The sequence below is a fragment of the Orcinus orca genome, chromosome X (assembly GCF_937001465.1).
Source record: "Orcinus orca chromosome X, mOrcOrc1.1, whole genome shotgun sequence".
NCBI lineage: Eukaryota > Metazoa > Chordata > Mammalia > Artiodactyla > Delphinidae > Orcinus > Orcinus orca.
Window position 1 is genome coordinate 65538171 of NC_064580.1, and position 21307 is coordinate 65559477.

General features: G+C 37.2%; 1 protein-coding gene and 1 long non-coding RNA gene across 4 annotated transcripts in view; one reads left to right on the forward strand and one right to left on the reverse strand.

Moving 5' to 3' along the window:
• UPRT (uracil phosphoribosyltransferase homolog) overlaps positions 1-19076 on the forward strand; it is a 42909-nt gene extending 23833 nt beyond the window's left edge. For 2 of the 3 annotated variants that reach the window (XM_012538242.3, XM_049705129.1), the window contains 6 exons: positions 4935-4977; positions 7702-7771; positions 8834-8896; positions 10930-11091; positions 12996-13094; positions 15259-19076. In XM_012538242.3, coding sequence (XP_012393696.1) covers positions 4935-4977; positions 7702-7771; positions 8834-8896; positions 10930-11091; positions 12996-13094; positions 15259-15365 — 544 coding nt within the window. In that variant the 3' untranslated portion in view covers positions 15366-19076. Of the gene's footprint in view, positions 1-4767; positions 4819-4934; positions 4978-7701; positions 7772-8833; positions 8897-10929; positions 11092-12995; positions 13095-15258 lie in introns of all 3 variants that reach the window. The other variant, XM_033412922.2, reaches the window with a different exon arrangement.
• LOC125963134 (uncharacterized) overlaps positions 1-21307 on the reverse strand; it is a 66119-nt gene that overhangs the window by 13416 nt on the left and 31396 nt on the right. The window lies entirely within an intron of this gene.

The window sequence follows — 21307 nt, forward strand, 5'->3', positions numbered from 1 at the left end:
CACCTCAATACATAAGGCAAATACTAACAGCCATAAAAGGGGAAATCGACAGTAACACATTCATAGCAGGGGACTTTAACACCCCACTTTCACCAATGGACACATCATCCAAAATGAAAACAAGGAAACACAAGCTTTAAATGCTACATTAAACAAGATGGACTTAATTGATATTTATAGGACATTCCATCCAAAAACAACAGAATACACATTTTTCTCAAGTGCTCATGAAACATTCTCCAGGATAGATCATATCTTGTGTCACAAATCAAGCCTTGGTAAATTTAAGAAAATTGAAATTGTATCAAGTATCTTATCTGACCACAGCGCTATGAGACTAGATATCAATTACAGGAAAATATCTGTAAAAATACAAACACACGGAGGCTAAACAATACATGACTTACTAATGAAGTGATAACTGAAGAAATCAAACAGGAAATCAAAAAATACGTAGAAACAAATGACAATGGAGACATGATGACCCAAAACCTATGGGATGCAGCAAAAGCAGTTCTAAGACGGAAGTTTATAGCAATACAGTCCTACCTTAAGAAACAGGAAACATCTCAAATAAACAACCTAACCTTGTACCTAAAGCAATTAGAGAAAGAAAAACAAAAAAACCCCAAAGTTAGCAGAAGGAAAGTAATCATAAAGATCAGATCAGAAATAAATGAAAAAGAAATGAAGGAAACGATAGCAAAGATCAATAAAACTAAAAGCTGGTTCTTTGAGAAGATAAACAAAATTGATAAACCATTAGCCAGACTCATCAAGCAAAAAAAGGAGAAGACTCAAATCAATAGAATTAGAAATGAAAAAAGAGAAGTAACAAGTGACACTGCAGAATTACAAAAGATCAGGAGAGATTACTACAAGCAGCCCTCTGCCAAAAAAATGGACAAACTGGAAGAAATGGTCAAATTCTTAGAAATGCACAACCTGCCAAGACTGAATCAGGAAGAAATAGAAAATATGAACAGACAAATCACAAGCACTGAAATTGAAACTGTGATTAAAAATCTTCCAATAAACAAAATCCCAGGGCCAGTTGGCTTCACAGGCGAATTCTATCAAACATTTAGAGAAGAGCTAACACCTGTCCTTCTCAAACTCTTCCAAAATATAGCAGAGGGAGGAACACTCCCAAACTCATTCTACGAGACCACCATCAGCCTGATACCAAAACCAGTAAAGGATGTCACAAAGAAAGAAAAGTACAGGCCAATATCACTGATGAACATAGATGCAAAAATCCTCAACAAAATACTAGCAAACAGAATCCAACACATTAAACGGATCATACACCATGATCAAGTGGGGTTTATTCCAGGAATGCAAGGATTGTTCATTATACGCAAATCAATCAACGTGATATACCATATTAACATATTGAAGGAGAAACACCATATGATCATCTCAATAGATGCAGAGAAAGCTTTCAACAGAATTCAACACCCATTTATGATAAAAACCCTGCAGGAAGTAGACGTAGAGTGAACTTTCCTCAACATAATAAAGGCCATATATGACAAGCCCACATCCAACATCATCCTCAATGGTGAAAAACTGAAAGCATTTCCACTAAGATCAGGAAGAAGACAAGGTTGCCCACTCTCACCACTCTTATTCAACATAGTTTTGGAAGTTTTAGCCACAGCAATCAGAGAAGAAAAGGAAATAAAGGAATCCAAATCGGAAAAGAAGAAGTAAAGCTGTCACTGTTTGCAGACGACATGATACTATATATAGAGGATCCTAAAGATGCTACCAGAAAACTATTAGAGCTAATCAATGAATTTGGTAAAGTAGCAGGATACAAAATTAATGCACAGAAATCTCTGGCATTCCTATACACTAATGATGAATAATCTGAAAGTGAAATCAAGAAAACACTCCCATTTACCACTGCAACAAAAAGATTAAAATATCTAGGAATAAACCAACCTAAGGAGACAAAAGACCTGTTTGCAGAAAATTATAAGACACTCATGAAAGAAATTAAAGATGATACAAATAGATGGAGAGATATACCATGTTCTTGGATTGGAAGAATCAACATTGTGAAAATGACTCTACTACCCAAAGCAATCTACAGATTCAATGCAATCCCTATCAAACTACCAGTGGCATTTTTCACAGAACTAGAACAAAAAATTTCACAATTTGTATGGAGACAGAAAAGATCCTGAAGAGCCAAAGCAATCTTGAGAACAAAAAACGGAGCTGGAGTAATCAGGCTTCGTGATTTCAGACTATAGTACAAAGCTACAGTAATCAAGACAGTATGGTACTGGCACAAAATGAAAAAGATAGATCAATGGAACAGGATAGAAAGCTCAGAGATAAACCCAGGCACATATGGTCACCTTATCTTTGATAAAGGAGGCAGGAATATACAGTGGAGAAAGGACAGCCTCTTCAATAAGTGGTGCTGGGAAAACTTGACAGGTACTTGTAAAAGTATGAGATTAGATCACTTCCTAACACCATACACAAAAATAAGCTCAAAATGGATTAAAGACCTAAATATAAGGCCAGAAACTATCAAACTCTTAGAGGAAAGCATAGGCAGAACATTCTATGACATAAATCACAGCAAGATCCTTTTTGACTCACTTCCTAGAGAAACAGAAATAAAAACAAAAATAAACAAATGGGACCTAATGAAACTACACAGCATTTGCACAGCAAAGGAAACCATAAACAAGACCAAAAGACAAGCCTCAGAATGGGAGAAAATATTTGCAAATGAAGCAACTGACAAAGGATTAATCTCCATAATTTATAAGCAGCTCATGCAGCTCAATAACAAAAAAAACAAACAACCCAATCCAAAAATGGGCAGAAGATCTAAATAGACATTTCTCCAAAAAAATTATACAGACTGCCAGCAAACACATGAAAGAATGCTCAACATCATTAATCATTAAAGAAATGCAAATCAAAACTTCAATGAGATATCATCTCACACCAGTCAGAATGGCCATCATCAAAAAATCTAGAAACAATAAATGCTGGAGAGGGTGTGGACACGCTTGTGCTGCTGGTGCGAACGTGAATTGGTACAGCCACTATGAAGAACAGTATGGAGGTTCCTTGAAAAACTACAAACAGAGCTACCATATGACCCAGCAATCCCACTACTGGGCATATACCCTGAGAAAACCATAATTCAAAAAGAGTCATGTACCAAAATGTTCATTGCAGCTCTATTTACAGTAGCCCGGAGATGGAAACAACCTAAGTGTCCATCATCGGATGAATGGATAAAGAAGATGTGGCACATATATGCAATGGAATATTACTCATCCATAAAAAGAAACGAAATTGAGCTATTTGTAATGAGGTGGATAGAGCTAGAGTCTGTCATACAGAGTGAAGTAAGTCAGAAAGAGAAAGACAAATACCATATGCTAACACATATATATGGAATTTAAGAAAAAAAATGTCATGAAGAACCTAGGGGTAAGACAGGAATAAAGACACAGACCTACTAGAGAATGGACTTGAGGATATGGGGAGGGGGAAGGCTAAGCTTTGACAAACGAGAGAGAGGCATGGGCATATATACACTACCCAATGTAAGGTAGATAGCTAGTGGGAAGCAGCCGCATAGCTCAGGGAGATCATCTCAGTGCTTTGTGACCACCTGGAGGGGTGGGATAGGGAGGGTGGGAGGGAGGGAGACGCAAGAGGGAAGAGATATGGGAACATATGTATATGTATAACTGATTCACTTTGTTATAAAGCAGAAACTAACACACCATTGTAAAGCAATTATACTCCAATAAAGATGTAAAAAATTAAAATTAAAAAAAGAATACAGGCCTATATTCTTCCTATTGCTCAATTATAGTCCATATTTTAGAGAGTTAGTATCTGTAATAATGATAGAACTGTGGTTACTCTAAGAAACCTAATGCCATTTGTGTCAGGGGTATTTCATTGCTTTTCCCTGTCAGAGAAAGTAAATGAAGCTTGAAAAAGAGTCATGATTAATCGTATAGTGAGATAATATATGCTTGCATATGCCATTTCGATGCTGTGTTGGGGAATATTTTAGGTATGCTATGGATAGGCAGATGGGGATTTTTAAGTACATAAACTGTAAGTCTGTCAGATCGTTTAACTTACATGAGAGAAAGAGGAGGAACAATGCTAGGTTTTTACATACAGAAAAAATGTCAGCCTTATAAACATTCTTCTTTTGGCTGGGTAACAGTTTGTGGGTAGGTGCAACCCTCGATTATTATTACTTGGGTACCTCAGGATCTGAAAGTACTGGCCAGAAGGAAGTGTACAGGAAGTAGGTAGAAAGATGTATGGAATAAACTATTTGGTTGAAAAACAGGCAAAGGGAAAAAGTTATCAATAGTTTGAGAAAGGTCTTGGAAATTAGGTTATGTCTTCTTGAAAGCAATGGCAGAAACAGAGGATTTACTTGTTTGTGCCATTCTCATTCCAAAAAGGATTAGAGACAGAGTATCAATAGATGGGTTACTTATGTTGGTAATAGGGTTTTAGATCAAGGTGAATGGTGCGCGAGAATGGGGAGAACCTGGTTTTCTAACTGCAAAGTTTTTTTCTTAACTTGAGCTCTGGACTTGCTGCCATCTTCCAGGGGGAACTTGTTCATCTCCTGATTGAAGAGTATATACTTGGGCAGTTCCGTGGGAGACTGCATGATCTTTTCAATTCCTCTCTCTAGTGTTAATATCAAATGAGCATTTTCAATAATATTTACCAAGTCATTCCATTTAGGTTCCTGTATCCTAGTGAAAAATGTCATGTCTCAATAATAGTCTGTTACAGGTAAGCCTTTAAGCTTTTAGCATGTAATACGTTTTAATATCAGAGTTACTATATATATTAAGTAATATTTCACTTTAAAGCTCTAATCTAGACTAAAACTTGTACTTTTTTTTTAGGACAGCCAGTAGAGGGGACTTCATGTTTTCTGCGGATCGTTTGGTAGGTGGATGGAGGCTTTCCATTTTCATTTCACTGTTGTTCCTAGTGATACAATCGTAGTAGGCCAAGGGGCTTTTTTGTTCTAGAGCATTCTGGGGTCAAAAGAGATTGTACCAAGTAACCCACATCTTGCTAGACTTTGCAAGTGTTGTTTCTACTGTTGCATTAAAGCTCTGCCTCAGTCCCATTCACCTCAAAGCATTGTCCATGAACTAATTCTCTGTAGTTCTGAGGCACCACTTACTACCTTTCAAGTGGATCTTGGTAACCTGATCCTGAGGCTTAAATGCCTCCTCTTAGGGCAGTGAAGTGAAGTAAATTAAAAGGAAATCAAAGATGTAAAAGACCTAGTAGTTACCCTTGTGGGATCCATCGAATGCACAAAAACTAATACCTAGCTTGTAGTTTACATGGCGTTGGATATCTATTTTGCCTCTTCTTTTCTGTAGTATCCTCACACGTGAAATACTAAGTTGTACTGTCTATGCTCAGGGACTTGCTGTTAAGAATTGACCAAGCCCAATTCTGTTTAGTTAGTGTCATCTGAGAGGTTCTCAGGCCAAATTGGGCTGTCTTGGGTAAGCCCTGTTTACTTCTTGTGTTTATATCTAAATTTGTTCAGTGCTTAGAATGAGGTTGACACATATTCTGCTGTGGTTATTAGTATTCATCTGTTCATGAAATATACATTGAACTCATGTGAGTCAGACACTGTGCTAGACTGTGTTGTGGGGGGAGGAGATACAGTGGTAAAGCATATAGCATGGTGTCTGATATTGTGAGGTTTACAATCTAAATACTGTTCTCAGTATTTAGTTTGGGAAAGAAAGAAAAGTGACTTATTAAGCTTATAGTTATAATCAGATAGTAGAAGATATATTATTAAAGGGAATGTGATGGTGTTGGTGGGGGGAGGCGCGAAACTCTTTATTTACCTTTTCCCTAGGGAAATCTTTATTCCAAAAGAGTGTAGACAACTCCTGTTCCATTTTTGACTTTAAGTATTCTTGGTTCAAAGGCCACTTCTATTTGAGCTTCCAGGGCCAGTAATAATCCTTGGACTGCATCAAGATAAATGTAGTTGACATTCTTGGAGTGATAGGTTATTCTGTCTTTATGCTTTTATCAAACCAAAGGGACAGGTTCAAGGCAATTGTGTCAGTGGCTGCTGTGGGGAAAACAGAGGTCTTGGTGTTCACTGGTAGAAAATGATTGCTCTTTCTTTTGCTCTCCTTGTTCCATTTTTCTGGAGAACATAGGAAGTAAGTTCATGGTTATTGTAAAATGCTTGCCTGGAAGGGCAAGTATTATATCTTAGTCAAGTGAGATAATAAGGATCCAGGGCATAATTCACCTCAGGGGATGGTAATTAGGACCTGTCTGTTCTCTGCAGTTGGATTTGAAGGTCCTGATATTGGGGGTGGGGGGTGTGGAGGGTCAGTTGTGATTGTGGTAGGGACAGGAGCTGTTGAGGTTTCTAGTGTTGAGGATTTCTAGTACACTGTCTCTTCTAGCACAAGGGTCCTGTTATAGTGGACATTAATTCTATCCTGAATTTGTCAGGATTGGCTCTCCTGGCGCTCAGATCTTGAGTTCTTTATATTTTAGTCACCCTTCTTCTGGTTTTATGTTCTCCTGTAAGGCTTGGACACACTAGTTTCTGTCCCAGAGTTGCAGGAGATGGGCAGGAGGTAAGACTCTTTAGAGGAGTGTTACTAGGAGAACTAGGCTCTTCAAAGAAAATGATCCTCTTCTTCCCTTGTACTTTTTGCTCGTAAGAAACATTAACCTCCACAGAAGGTGGTGGCTAGAGGTGAGTATGCACACACACACGGTATTCATGAGCTTCCTTGACCCTCTGGTGCTGCAGGTTGACAAAGTGCTGGCCCATTTAGCATTGATCATTTTAATGGCAGCAGGATGTTTTGTTGTGATAACAGAGCATGGGGCCTGACATTTCTCCCTGATGTTCCTGAGTCTCAATCAGTAATGTAATATTGATTGGAGAAAATGTGCTTTGCAGACTCAGCACTGCCTTTTTGTAATGGGCTCTGGGTAGTCATAGAAATACCATAACCGGTGGTTTTTGGAGGCTATTCCTAGTAGTTCTGATGGATTCTTTCCTCTGTACCACATATTAAGATCATTAGGAGCCTTTTTTTTTTTTTTCAGCTGGGAAGTCCCAATGCATTCGACTGGATCCTTCTTCAAGTTCAGTAAATTGGTTCAGCCCCATCCACTCATTTATTTCCTCCTAAGAAATTCAGGCTTTATTTTGCATTATGGTGGGCCTTTGTTAAAAAGTATCTGACTTGACAGTTTCAGAGTACTAAACAAGGCAAAGAAGTTTCCAGTGAGCACTATTTCTAGAGTAGCCAGAAGTATATTACTTCCAAGTGTTCCTGCCATGACTCTTGACACTTGCTGTAGTATTGCATTTCTCATAATATAGCCTGGACTGACTGAATGAGAATCAGAAAGCATACTTGAGCCTTTTAGTGGCAATCATGTGCCTAACCGAGGTTGGATACCTAGCAGCAAGCAGCCTGGCATTTGTTTCTATCTCTGTATCTAACACATGATAGGGGCCCCCTTCCTACTTCCATAAGCTAAATCCTTGCCTAGTATGTTACTGACTTTTTGCCTAGTTTTCAGCTCCTGAGGCTTACAGCTAACAGGAGATTCTTAGCAAGTTCTCAACTTATTCTTCCTTTGACTCTCTAGATCAGACTTGTTGTGGAAGAGGGATTGAATCAGCTACCATATAAAGAATGCATGGTGACCACTCCAACAGGTAACCAGGGCTGTTACTCTCATATTCGCCTCATAAAAATTCTGAGATAGAATTGGGGGAAAATGGAAAAAAAGCAGTCTGAGTAAATCAGTATGCAAAATGAGGAGTCTATGTGGAGCTGTTCTTTTAAACAACTTAATAAACTTGGAGACATTTAGCAAAGAAATTTATGTGGATGACCTTTTGTTAATGGCTTGCTGGTCAGTTCAAGTTAAAGGTTAATAAATATTCTTCAGCATGCAGGTGTTGCCTTTGATGATGGCACATTGGGACCAGAGCTAAGAATTGCTGGCAGCTTATCTTCACCTCTGTAGGGAAGCTTCTGGTGTTAACAAATGGGTGGGCTGGTTTGGCATTGAAACTCCAGGTAAAAGGATGAAAAGTTAAAAAAAAAAAAAACTAAAAATGATGAGGATTAGAGAAGGGGCTTTGTTCTGCTCTAATAGAAAGAAACCAAGGATCCCTATTTTAGGGATTTGAAATTCTGATTTGGTTCTTTAGTAAATAATGGAAGCTGTTATATCCAAAGGTTGATTTTATGAAAATTGGGGGCTGAATTTGCTGCATCATAATTGATACAAATTCAGGATGAGACCAAGGCATGAACATGTCTTGATAATTACTTCAACCTTTCTCTTCTGCTTTTTAATGCAGAATGGAGGCTCATAAAAAGGGACCGGAATGAGGAGGCTCTCTGCTGTGGCTCACAGTGGGGTCCCAGTTTGAATTGATGGGCTTTCTAGCATTCTTGGAGTACAATTCTTGTCTGAATTCAGTTTGAGGAACATGTATGTGAATATCATTCTATCATAAGGCCTGTTCCCAGTCGATGAAGTCTACCTCTCTCCCAATTATTCCCACAGGTTTTTTATGAAGAATTAAAAAGTAAATACGAAAAATCATGGCTCTTCTTATTACTTTCACAGGGAACCTATGATGTTATACAGTATGTCTGGACAAGAGTTGCTCTGTACCCATCTGCTTTAAAGCTTAGATACTTTATTAAATAAGTAGGTCTCTCCAATGATGAAAGATAAATTCTTCGGTTTTATTCCCCAACAGGGTACAAGTATGAAGGAGTGAAATTTGAGAAGGGAAACTGTGGGGTCAGCATAATGAGAAGCGGTAGGTTTGCATATGTGTGACTTTGTCTCTTTGCGTGCATAGATGCAGTTGCTATTTTCCAGGAGAGAGGTGGTCTTGTCTGTCACAATTGCAGCCTTCCTTAGCTTAAATCTCACCACCTGTGTTGTCTATCCTCATGGTGCCTTGGAATCATAGCCTATGTGTCGCCGAGTTTGGCTAATTTTAACTGCAGAGCATCTTCCCTAGTGGCCTATCCCCATGGGCAAGCCAGCTTTGAAAGATTCAGAGGAGGGTGGGAGAACAAGAGGATGCAATGATGCTATCTTGGAGAGAACAGGGCAGCTTGAATTTTGAGGGAATACAGCACAAATTCAGGCCTGCAGAACTCTGAGCACCCAACTAGAGAAAATCTTTGTTCTGTTTTTTTTAATTTCTTTTGTGAGGAACAGTCCTACCCTGTCAGGAACTGGACTGAATGGCTTGTTTAATATTTTTAGTTTTATATTTGATGAGTATGTGACTATGTAGGCAAAAGAACTTAACTGTGATTAACTCTAGGTATTTCCAATTGCTAGTCTTATAAATATTTGTGTTTGAGTCCAACCGATTATCCTTCTAAACCAACCTTTGTGCAGCAAAATCACATGCCTGTAATTAGGACCTATACCTGTTACATGGGGATGATTATTTCCGTTCAGCAACTTAATTCCTTAATTATTCTTTGTACAGGATCCAAGGTATGGTAGAAGCCCCACTTGCTTGCATTGGAAACAGATTTTTTTTTTTTTGCCACACCATGCAGCATGTGGGATCTTAGTTCCCCTAAGGATCCAACCTGTGTCCCGTGCAGTGGCAGCATGGAGTCTTAACCACTGGACCACCAGGGAAGTCCCCGGATTTTTATTTCACATATAAACATTCCCTTTTCTTCTCTGGCTATGAAGTTCTGTTTGTGAACAATTGAATATCTCCAATAAAATAGGAGCTTTAAGCTCCCTTTTTTATAGAAGGTAACTCTTAAGCAACGATAGGATTTTCAGGACAATGGTGTTCAACCTTTTAAAACTGGTGAAGACAATGGAGATGGGCTTTTAAGGCACAATTTCTTCTGTTTTAGTCCAGCTTCTGCCCTAAAGGCAGCAGCATGGTCCTCGCACCCCTAGCGTATACAGGATGACCTTGGGGGTGATGCATAGACAGGGTGTTTTTAACCTTAATAGCTATTGGTTGATTTTCATACCTAATAGAAAGAAACTGTTTTTATATTTTCACTAGTGATATAAAGTTTCCTTTTAAAATAAATGTAAAAAAACCAGTTAATTTAAAGAAAAATATTAAGTAAATAACCATACAAGTAGAATTTTGATGTGGCCTAAAATCTTGACGTATGAAATGGTTGACCTTTGAATGGTATGAATGAATGGTTGAATGAATGGTATGAAAATGGTTGACCTTTGGCAAACACTTCCTTAAAGGAATTCAGACTCAAAAATAGCTCTGTGTTCAGAAACCAAGGGTGTGGTGGTGGTGTTGGTTGTGGTTCTCTAGCGGGGAGAGGGAACATATATTACTTTTTCACTGTTTGCCAATGAAGCCTCTGCCATTGAAGTCATTGCTGGGTCTAAGTGATATCTCTTGACGCCAGCTTAATCTAAATGGAGAGCCTTTGGTCTGTAGCCCCCATTCTTCCATAAATATTTTATATTTTTGCCAGATGAAAGTAACACAGTTTCTTTAAAATAATAGGAGTAAAATGTTCCTGATATTAGAAAAGTTCAAGGAGCAGCTTAATAAAACACTTTATTTACTGTAATCATGGAAGCATGACAGCTCTAAAACTTGCAAGCCAGCAATAAAACTAGCGTATCCTAGTTTCATTGACCTGAACTAAGTATAAAATATGAGCATATCCGAAGTAAAAGCTGTTAGCTTAAGAAGAATTGCTTCCATTTTGACAATGTCTTTATTTATTGTATTAATAACAGTCAAAAACTCTGCTTTGGCCTATTCTTGGACTTTCACTGTATCTCCTCCTAATCCCTCTTTCCTTCTTTTTTATTTCCTTCTTCAAGGTGAGGCAATGGAACAAGGTTTACGAGACTGCTGTCGATCCATACGAATTGGAAAGATCCTGATTCAGAGTGATGAGGAGACACAAAGAGCCAAAGTATATTATGCCAAGTTCCCCCCAGACATTTACAGGAGAAAAGTCCTTCTGATGTATCCGATTCTCAGTGAGTGGCTTGTGTTTAATTTGTAACCTTTGGTTAGGGTTTAAATTCAACTTAGTGCCTGCCTTCTAGGTACCCTTATATAAAGGTGAAAACCATTTCTAAATGTGTTTTTTGTTTTTCTCAAAAACCATTCTTTAGAAAGCCATTTCTAAATGTTTTGTTTTGTTCTAAATGTTTTGTTTTGATTTGGAGTTGCCCTGGGCAGTTCTCTGGGGAATTTTTATTGTGTAATAAGAGAATACACATTAGTCAAACTTTATTAGCTCCAAAAACTTCTATCTTAAAATTAACACATTGAAGCAAAGGATTTAATGAGGCAAAATATATAGAACACAGAAAATACATTGAAATATGTCCCTTCTCTAGCCCAATGAGTATAGCAATGATTTTCTCAAGGATTTATCCTCTTTGGAGGTAATTTTTTTTTTCCTATTCTAGTCTGTTTCCGAAGCTTACTCATATCCTGGGGTTAGGGGTGGTGGGTGGGTGTTATATTTGATATCTCAAATACTGAACGAATTTAGGGCTTGTTGTGCATTTGAAAACTGAAAAGTATATGGGTTATGTCTGTTATTGAAAATAACATCATTGATAAAAAACAGGCGCCTTCAAATGAAGCTTTGTCTTGTAGTATCTTTTTTTTTAACAGCTTTATTGGAGTATAATTCCTTTACAATGGTGTGTTAGTTTCTGCTTTATAACAGAGTGAATCAGCTATACATATACATATACCCCATATCTCCTTCCTCTTGCATCTCCCTCCCACCCTCCCTATCCCACCCGTTTAGGTGGTCACAAAGCACCGAGCTGATCTCTCTGTGCTATGCGGCTGCTTCTCACTGGCTATCTGTTTTACAATTGGTAGTGTATATATGTCCATGCCACTCTCTCACTTCGTCCCAGCTTACCCTTCCCCCTCCCTGTGTCCTTAAGTCCATTCCCTACATCTGCATCTTTATTCCTGTCCTGCCCCTAGGTTCTTCAGAACCCTTTTTTTTTTTTTAGATTCCATATATATGTGTTAGCATATGGTATTTGTTTTTCTCTTTCTGACTTACTGCATTGTATGACAGACTCTAGGTCCATCCACCTCACTACATATAACTCAATTTTGCTTCTTTTTATGGCTGAGTAATATTCCATTGTATATATGTGCCACATCATTTTATTTTTATTTTATTTTTTATTTATTTATCTATTTTTTACATCTTTATTGGAGTATAATTGCTTTACAATGGTGTGTTAGTTTCTGCTTTATAACAAAGTGAATCAGTTATACATATACATGTTTCCATATCTCTTCCCTCTTGCGTCTCCCTCCCTCCCACCCTCCCTATCCCACCCCTCTAGGTTGTGCCACATCTTCTTTATCCATTCATCTGTTGATGGACACTTAGGTTGCTTCCATGTCCTGGCTGTTGTAAATACAGCTTCAATGAACATTGTGGTCCATGACTCTTTTTGAACTATGGTTTTCTCAAGGTGTCTAGTAGTATCTTTTTTTTTAATTAATTAATTTATTTATGGCTGTGTTGGGTCTTCATTTTTGTGCGAGGGCTTTCTCTAGTTGTGGTAAGTGGGGGCCACTCTTCATTGCGGTGCGCGGGCCTCTCACTATCGCTGCCTCTCTTGTTCTCTGCGGAGCACAGGCTCCAGACGCGCAGGCTCAGTAATTGTGGCTCATGGGCCCAGTTGCTCCGCGGCATGTGGAATCTTCCCAGACCAGGGCTTGAACCCGTGTCCCCTGCATTGGCAGGCAGATTCTCAACCACTGCGCCACCAGGGAAGCCCTCTAGTAGTATCTTGTATTACATTACTAAACTGCCTTTACTTCAAAGAAACTCAAAGACATTTTGAGATGAATGTTAAAGTTGCCAATGCATTTGGTTGTCATTTTATTTCAGGCACTGGAAACACTGTAATTGAAGCTGTAAAGGTTCTCATAGAACATGGAGTTCAACCTAGTGTTATTATCCTACTCAGTCTGTTCTCCACTCCTCATGGTGAGTTCATGCTCTTGATGGTCATGGGGTGGTTAAGTGTACATCTGCCCAGCCTCTTATCCTGAGGAAAAGTTCATTTGCTTCCACATTAAATTCAAATTGAATTTTGGTAGTTATAACTTGTGTTTGTCATCTCTAAGCTTAGTGGTAATACTTTACACCATTCTACTGTTGTTCAAATTCAAATGAAGAAGTACGAACTAATTCCATTGAAGGGGATTGCAGTTGTTTTCATGGTGGCCCTGTTTGAGTAGAGCTTGCAAATGGCTGAAAGGTCACTATTTCTCCTGCCTCCCGACCTGAGCCTGAAAACTGCTCTCAAACAGCAAGAAACTCGAGGTTCTAGCTAGCCCTGTGGTCTTACTGAAGTAAGCTTTGCAGTGTGAAGCAAAGATCAAAAGTTTGTAAAGTTAGACTTCTGCTCAAAGGGCACAGTGAAAGAACTTGTGTCCTCTATTTCCTGAGAGAGGTAAGCCTAATTTACGACCCTAGTTTTTTTTGCCATGTAATCTAAGACGATTGTGAAAGTATCCTAAGAAAATAATCATAAAGGCATGTAGAAATTCAGCATTTAGGATAGTCACTGTAAAGCTGTATTTCATGTAAGAGAAAATTTGAAAGTATATAAATGACTTACTTGGAAATGGTTAAATAAATATACAGTTGACCCTTGAACAACGTGGGTTTGAACTGCGTTGGTCCACTTATACGTGGATATTTTTCAATACTGAAAACTACAGTACTACACAGTCCATGGTTGGTTGAATTCATGTATGCAGAGGAACTGCAGATACAGAGGGTCAACTATAAGTTATATATATGGATTAACCCCCATGTTGTTCAAGGGTCAACTGTATATTCAAAGAGTATAATATTATATAACTGTTAGATCATGTTTTTGAAAAAACATTTAATGACATCAAAGAATCTGGTAAATGTAAGAGCAGAATAAACAACAGCATTAGAATAGTATAAAATGTCATCACCAAGTTTAGAGATGACTAATACAAATTATGACTATTATGACTACCAAAATCAGACTTGGATTAAGATGGGACCTAATAAATCTTTCCTCAGCATGAAAGGCTAGACAGATGCACAATACTATTTCAATTTTCATTTTAAATCACATAATATTAATAGTGGTTGTCTTAGGGTGGTGGGATTCTAAGTGATTCATTTTCTTTTTTAAGCTTTTTTTTTGTATTTTCCAAATGTTCTACAATGAATTTGTATTTGTTTCATAATCGAAAAGAAAGAAATATGTGGCTTCTAGTTAGGGCGTTTCCTCATTTCCAAAGGTTCCAAGTCTCAGCCAACCCTGAAGAGGCTACAGAGAAACCAGTTGGGATGGCTGCATTTAGTATGCCATTGATTATCTTGCTGTTTCATAATAAAAAATTACCTGTAGTTCAAATGTTGATGGTGACAAAGGGTAATTTGCTTGGTTATCCATCCATATAACAGAGGTGGCATTGTAAACACTGAGATAACCAAATAATTATTGGGTTTTCTGTCTTTGGGAGTAGAAAAGTAACCATGTTAGTTGTAATAGTATACATTAGAATAGTATACTAATTCTTTGACATTATAGATGAAAAAATCTTATTCCGTGGCAGCCTTGCTATGGCTTTTTAGTTTGACTGGCATCCTAGCTAGTCCCTTTCCTTTCTTCCTCCATCTCCTCCCCACCCAAGCTAGAGTCATAACTTCTCAAAAGCTAGCTTTCTCTAACATAACAAAGAAGTCTTTGCACTTGTTTCAACAGTGTTCCAGTTGAGAAACCAGCATCTTATGTATGATCCTGTTTCCAGAAAGGCCTGTATTCTCTGTATTCCAGCTGCCTTTAAAATAAAACAAAAAAAGACTCTTCAGGGGAAAAGTTGCTATAACTGAATATATTTTTCAAATCTTGGATAGAAAACAATTTGATTCTAAGAATTTATTAGTGAGTGGGTGGAAACATAGTCTGACTACTATCAAAATTTTTCAGATACAGACATTATATAAACTAAGAGATTAACCAAGTCTGACTATGTGTCCAAAGGTCATTGCTCTTGGTCTGTCAATATTAGACCTAGTGACTGATTATAAAATTACTGAATTCCAAGTAATGTTATCAAAAAATTCTGCCATAATGACAATTCTCTTTTATTTTTTGAAGGTGCCAAATCAATCATTCAAGAGTTTCCAGAGATCACAATTTTAACTACTGAAGTTCATCCTGTTGCACCTACACATTTTGGACAGAAATACTTTGGAACAGACTAAGTTATTGAAGGAAAATTATTCTATTGTGTAATATTACAGTTATGAGTTTCTACCTGTTTGACTAATTCACTTGAGGAATGACATAGAAAATCATTTTAAAGATACTTTGTAAGTTTTGGAAATAGGTATATTAAAAGGAAATACTTGAGGTTTGTTTTTTTATTTAGCTATTTCTTGACCGTTGGCACCAAATTCAGCAATGAAGCACACGCAGCTCTTCAAAAATATTTTAATAATGTTCTTATGCAAATTGCTGATCCATCAGTGCATTAAACTGTTCCCTAATTTATGAACCTCAGTTTAGAGGTTGCTTGCAGCCACAAGTAAAACCCAAATGGGAGTCAGTTCATTGGCCCACTCTAGTTTGCATTTTGTTTAGTTTGCTTTTAGTTCTAGGGAGATTTCATATATGTGTCTGTTGTCACCTTCCTCTACTCTTTACTTCCTAGTACAATACACACTGGTAACTTGGAGAGGATGAATAAAGAATGCCTCATATAATTTTACGTTTCCATTAGTGTCCTTACTCAGTTGGCAGATCCAGGGTATACAGTTAGCTCTTCGTTCAAGCCATTATGTTCTTCATGGCTCACTTCCTACCATGTGCATTGTTGGTAGGTGACTTGTCAAGTGTAATGCAGTGAAGACGATGGTGGGGCATTCCAGCAACTGGAAATGTAACACTAATTGCTCAGATTGAACCAGGGATGTCTGGATGTTGACAAGGGAGGGCTAAATACTGTTAATGCCATCAATGACCTAGAAATGAATTGGTTTTTCTGAGGTGTGGGGGAATGGATGGTTTTTTGCTGGGCGTATGGCCAATAAGTAAATTAAAATGCTTCATTTTTGTGTTTTCATATAAATTGTGAAATTTTTTGTTCTAGTTCTGTGAAAAATGCCAGTGGTAGTTTGACAGGGATTGCATTGAATCTGTAGATTGCTTTGTGTAGTAGAGTCATTTTCAGAATGTTGATTCGTCCAATCCAAGAACATGGTATATCTCTCCATCTGTTTGTATCATCTTTAATTTCTTTCATCAGTGTCTTATAATTTTCTGCATACAGGTCTTTTGTCTCCTTAGGTAGGTTTATTCCTAGATATTTTATTATTTTTGTTGCAATGGTAAATAGGAGTGTTTTCTTGATTTCACTTTCAGATTTTTCATCATTAGTATATAGGAATGCCAGAGATTTCTGTGCATTAATTTTGTATCCTGCTACTTTACCAGATTCATTGATTAGCTCTAGTAGTTTTCTGGTAGCATATATAGGATCCTCTATGTATAGTATCATGTCATCTGCAAACAGTGACAGCTTTACTTCTTTTCCGATTTGGATTCCTTTTATTTGCTTTTCTTCTCTGATTGCTGTGTCTGAAACTTCCAAAACTATGTTGAATAAGAGTGGTGAGAGTGGGCAACCTTGTCTTGTTCCTGATCTTACTTGAAATGCTTTCAGTTTTTCACCATTGAGGATGATGTTTGCTGTGGGCTTGTCATATATGGCCTGTATTATGTTGAGGAAAGTTCCCTCTATGCCTACTTTCTGCAGGGTTTTTATCATAAATGGGTGTTGAATTTTGTCAAAAGCTTTCTCTGCATCTATTGAGATGATCATATGGTTTTTCTCCTTCAATTTGTTAATATGGTTTATCACATTGATTGATTTGTGTATATTGAAGAATCCTTGCATTCCTGGAATAAACCCCACTTGATCATGGTGTATGATCCTTTTAATGTGCTGATGCATTCTATTTGCTAGTATTTTGTTGAGGATTTTTGCATCTATGTTCATCAGTGATATTGGCCTGTAGTTTTCTTTCTTTGTGACATCCTTTACTGGTTTTGGTATCAGGCTGATGGTGGCCTCGTAGAATGAGTTTGGGGGTGTTCCTCCCTCTGCTATATTTTGGAAGAGTTTGAGAAGGATAGGTGTTAGCTTTTCTCTAAATGTTTGATAGAATTCGCGTGTGAAGCCATCTGGTCCTGGGCTTTTGTTTGTTGGAAGATTTTTAATCACAGTTTCAATTTCAGTGCTTGTGATTTGTCTGTTCATATTTTCTATTTCTTCCTGATTCAGTCTTGGCAGGTTGTGAATTCCTAAGACTTTATTCATTTCTTCCAGATTGTACATTTTATTGGCAGAACTATCAAACTCTTAGAGGAAAACATAGGCAGAACACTCTATGACATAAATCACAGCAAGATCCTTTTTGACCCACCTCCTAGAGAAATGGAAATAAAACCAAAAATAAACACATGGGACGTAATGAAACTTCAAAGCTTTTGCACAGCAAAGGAAACTAAACAAGACCAAAAGACAACCCTCAGAATGGGAGAAAATATTTGCAAATGAAGCAACTGCCAAAGGATTAATCTTCAAAATTTATAAGCAGCTCATGCATCTCAATAACAAAAAAACAAACAACCCAATCCAAAAATGGGCAGAAGAACTAAATAGACATTTCTCCAAAGAAGATATACAGACTGCCAACAAACACATGAAAGAATGCTCAACATCATTAATCATTAGAGAAATGCAAATCAAAACTACAATGAAATATCATCTCACACCAGTCAGAATGGCCATCATCAAAAAATCTAGAAACAATAAATGCTGGAGAGGGTGTGGAGAAAAGGGAACACTCTTGCACTGCTCGTGGGAATGTGAATTGGTACAGCCACTGTGGAGAACAGTATGGAGGTTCCTTAAAAACCTACAAATAGAACTACCATATGACCCAGCAATCCCACTACTGGGCACATACCCTGAGAAAACCATAATTCAGAAAGAGTCATGTACCAAAATGTTCATTGCAGCTCTATTTACAATAGCCCGGAGATGGAAACAACCTAAGTGTCCATCATCAGATGAATGGATAAAGAAGATGTGGCACATATATACAATGGAATATTACTCAGCCATAAAAAGAAACGAAATTGAGCTATTTGTAATGAGGTGGTTGGACCTAGAGTCTGTCATACAGAGTGAAGTAAGTCATAAAGCGAAAGACAAATACCGTATGCTAACACATATATATGGAATTTAAGAAAAAAAATCATGAAGAACCTAGGGGTAAGACAGGAATAAAGACACAGACCTACTAGAGAATGGACTTGAGGATATGGGGCGGGGGAAGGGTGAGCTGTGACAAAGCGAGAGAGAGGCATGGACATATATATACACTACCAAATGTAAGGTAGATAGCTAGTGGGAAGCAGCAGCATAGCACAGGGAGATCAGTTTGGTGCTTTGTGGCCGCCTGGAGGGGTGGGATAGGGGGAGTGGGAGGGAGGGAGATGCAAGAGGGAAGAGATATGGGAACATATGTATATGTATAACTGATTCACTTTGTTATAAAGCAGAAACTAACACACCATTGTAAAGCAATTATACTCTAATAAAGATGTAAAAAAAAATCTCCCACGTGAAAAAAATAAAAAAATAAAATGCTTCATTTTTAATTTGGATGTTTCTACTAGAGGCTTTTAATTTGGAACTTAGTTCTTTTGCATGTTTGTCAATTCTAGATGTATTAAAATGGGAAAAAATACCATGATATTAAAAAAAATCCCTAAGATTTATATGTGTTCATATTTAGGCTTCTGAAAGGAAGATAAATCATTTTAGGAAAGGATGTTCATGTTCTGAAACTTGCTTGTAAAACCCTGATCTCATTTTACATTGATATTAAAACATTTTAACAATGGTGGCTGGCTGATTACTTGATTAATTATACTCCTATAGCCCCATAGGCAGCTCTTGTGGCCTTCTGTTTTTTTAAAAAAAAAAAAAAGCAGAAAAGAACAGAAGCCCATTTCTTAGAATCAAAGCTGACAGAAGTCAGCAAAAATTCCGGGAAAGGAAGGAAAGCTGGTGTAGAATGGACTGCATTTTCCCTTTGGAGCCTAGAAGGACTTCACTATATTTTTCCCTTTATTTTTGAAGACTGTCATAATAAACTGAGATTAATTGATAGATTACCCATATTACAATTCTTCCAAGGCAAATGTTGCTCTCATGTTCTTGTTGAAATTATCATCTGTATTTGTCAGTTAAGTATGTTGATACAGTGTAGATTTTGTTTACTACTGATTAGCAGAAGCTCTAACTGAAGCCCATTAAAACCAAGATCTTTATCTCCTTGTCCCAGGAAAGATGTGAGCCAGCAAATTTAGATAGAGACCAGATCTGCTTCAGGTTGATACACTGAATTAGTTTGGAAAGGTGATGTCTACCACTGTAGGAATCAGTGCTTCTGAGTTAGTGCTTATATTAGGGTTTCAGTATTTTGTTTGAAGTGACTTTCCAGAACATTAGACAAATTCATATTCGAGTATAGGTATAAAATATTTCAAGCAAATTAATTTTATATTATCAGCCATTTAAATTTAATGTGTCTCTGTTCCTTTTCATCACTGAACATGATTGGGAATTGACTACATTTGGTTCCCACATAAACGGAATTCCTACTATAAGCAGTAGGAATTATTCAGTGGGGTCACATTTCCCACTGGTGATTGTCCTCTACCCCTCTGCAGATTTCAAGAGCAGTTGTAACTATGTCTTTTGAAGTTTGAATCTTTTTAGCAAATGAGGCATTATTTGTAGGGTTAACCAATTGCAGGACTCTTTTGAATCCATGAAATTTTCTAAATGACACAAAATCAACAGTCTATTCCAAACTAGATTTTTTTTTTTAAAACTAGATTGTTTTTAAGGACGTGAACTTCACAACAGTATAAACTGTGTAGATTCCTTATTGAAGAAAGAAACCCTAACACAATAAAAACAAGAAGCAGTATACATGAGTGTCTATCAAAAGTTGAATGTGCATCAGAATCACCTGGAGGGCCACAGATGGCTGGGCCTCACACCTAGAGTTTCTGATTCAGTAGGTCTGGAGTAGGTCCCAAGGACTTGCATATCTAAGTTCCTAGGTGATACTGATGTTGCTGGTTGGGTGGCCACAACTTGATTTGAGACATTTCTTATATAAGCATTTAATTATACAAATTTCCCTATAAATACTGGTTTGGTTATACCCCACAAATTTTGATATGTTGTGTTTTCATTTTCATTTGGGTCAAAATACTTTTTTCATTTCCCTTTTGATTCCTTCTTTGATCTAGGGCTATTTAGAAGTGTGCTATTTAATCTTCAAATATTTATTGGATTTTCTAGATTTCTTTTTGGTATTGATTCCTAATTTAATTCAGAGAATATACATCATATAATTTGAATCCTTTTCAATTTTAAATTTATTTGTCTTATGGCCCATAATATAGTCTCTCTTGGTAAATCTTCCCTGTGTGCTTTAAAAGTATGTGTATACTACTGTTGTTGGGTGGAATGTTCTATAAATGTCAGTTAGCTCATGTTGATTGATGGTGTTGTTCAGGTCTTTGATTTATTTACAAATTTTCTGTTTATTCTATCAATTATTGAGAGGGGTGTTGAAATCGCTGACTTAAATTCTGGATTTGTCTGTTTCTCCTTTCAGTTCTATCAGTTTTTCCTTCATGTATTTTGAAGCTCTGTTGTTAGGTGCATAAACTTTTAGGATTGCTATGTCCTCTTGATGGATTGATACTTTGTCATTATGAAATGTCTCCTTTTATCCCTAGTAATATTCTTTGTTCTGAAATCTTACTTTGGCTGCTGTAAATATAAACATTCCAGCTTTCTTTTGATAGTGTTAGTATGGTATTTGTTTTTTTCATCCTTTTACTTTTAACCTATTGTGTTTTATGTTTATTCTGGATTTCCTGCAGGCAGCCTAGAGTTGGATCTTGCTTTTTCATCCAAGTCTCTTTTTTAATTGGGATGTTTAGATCATTTTAATTTAATGTGATTATTGATATGCTTGGTTTTTAAATCTACCATTTTGCTATTTGTCTTCTATTAGTCCCATTTGCTTTTTCCTCTTTTTTGACCTTC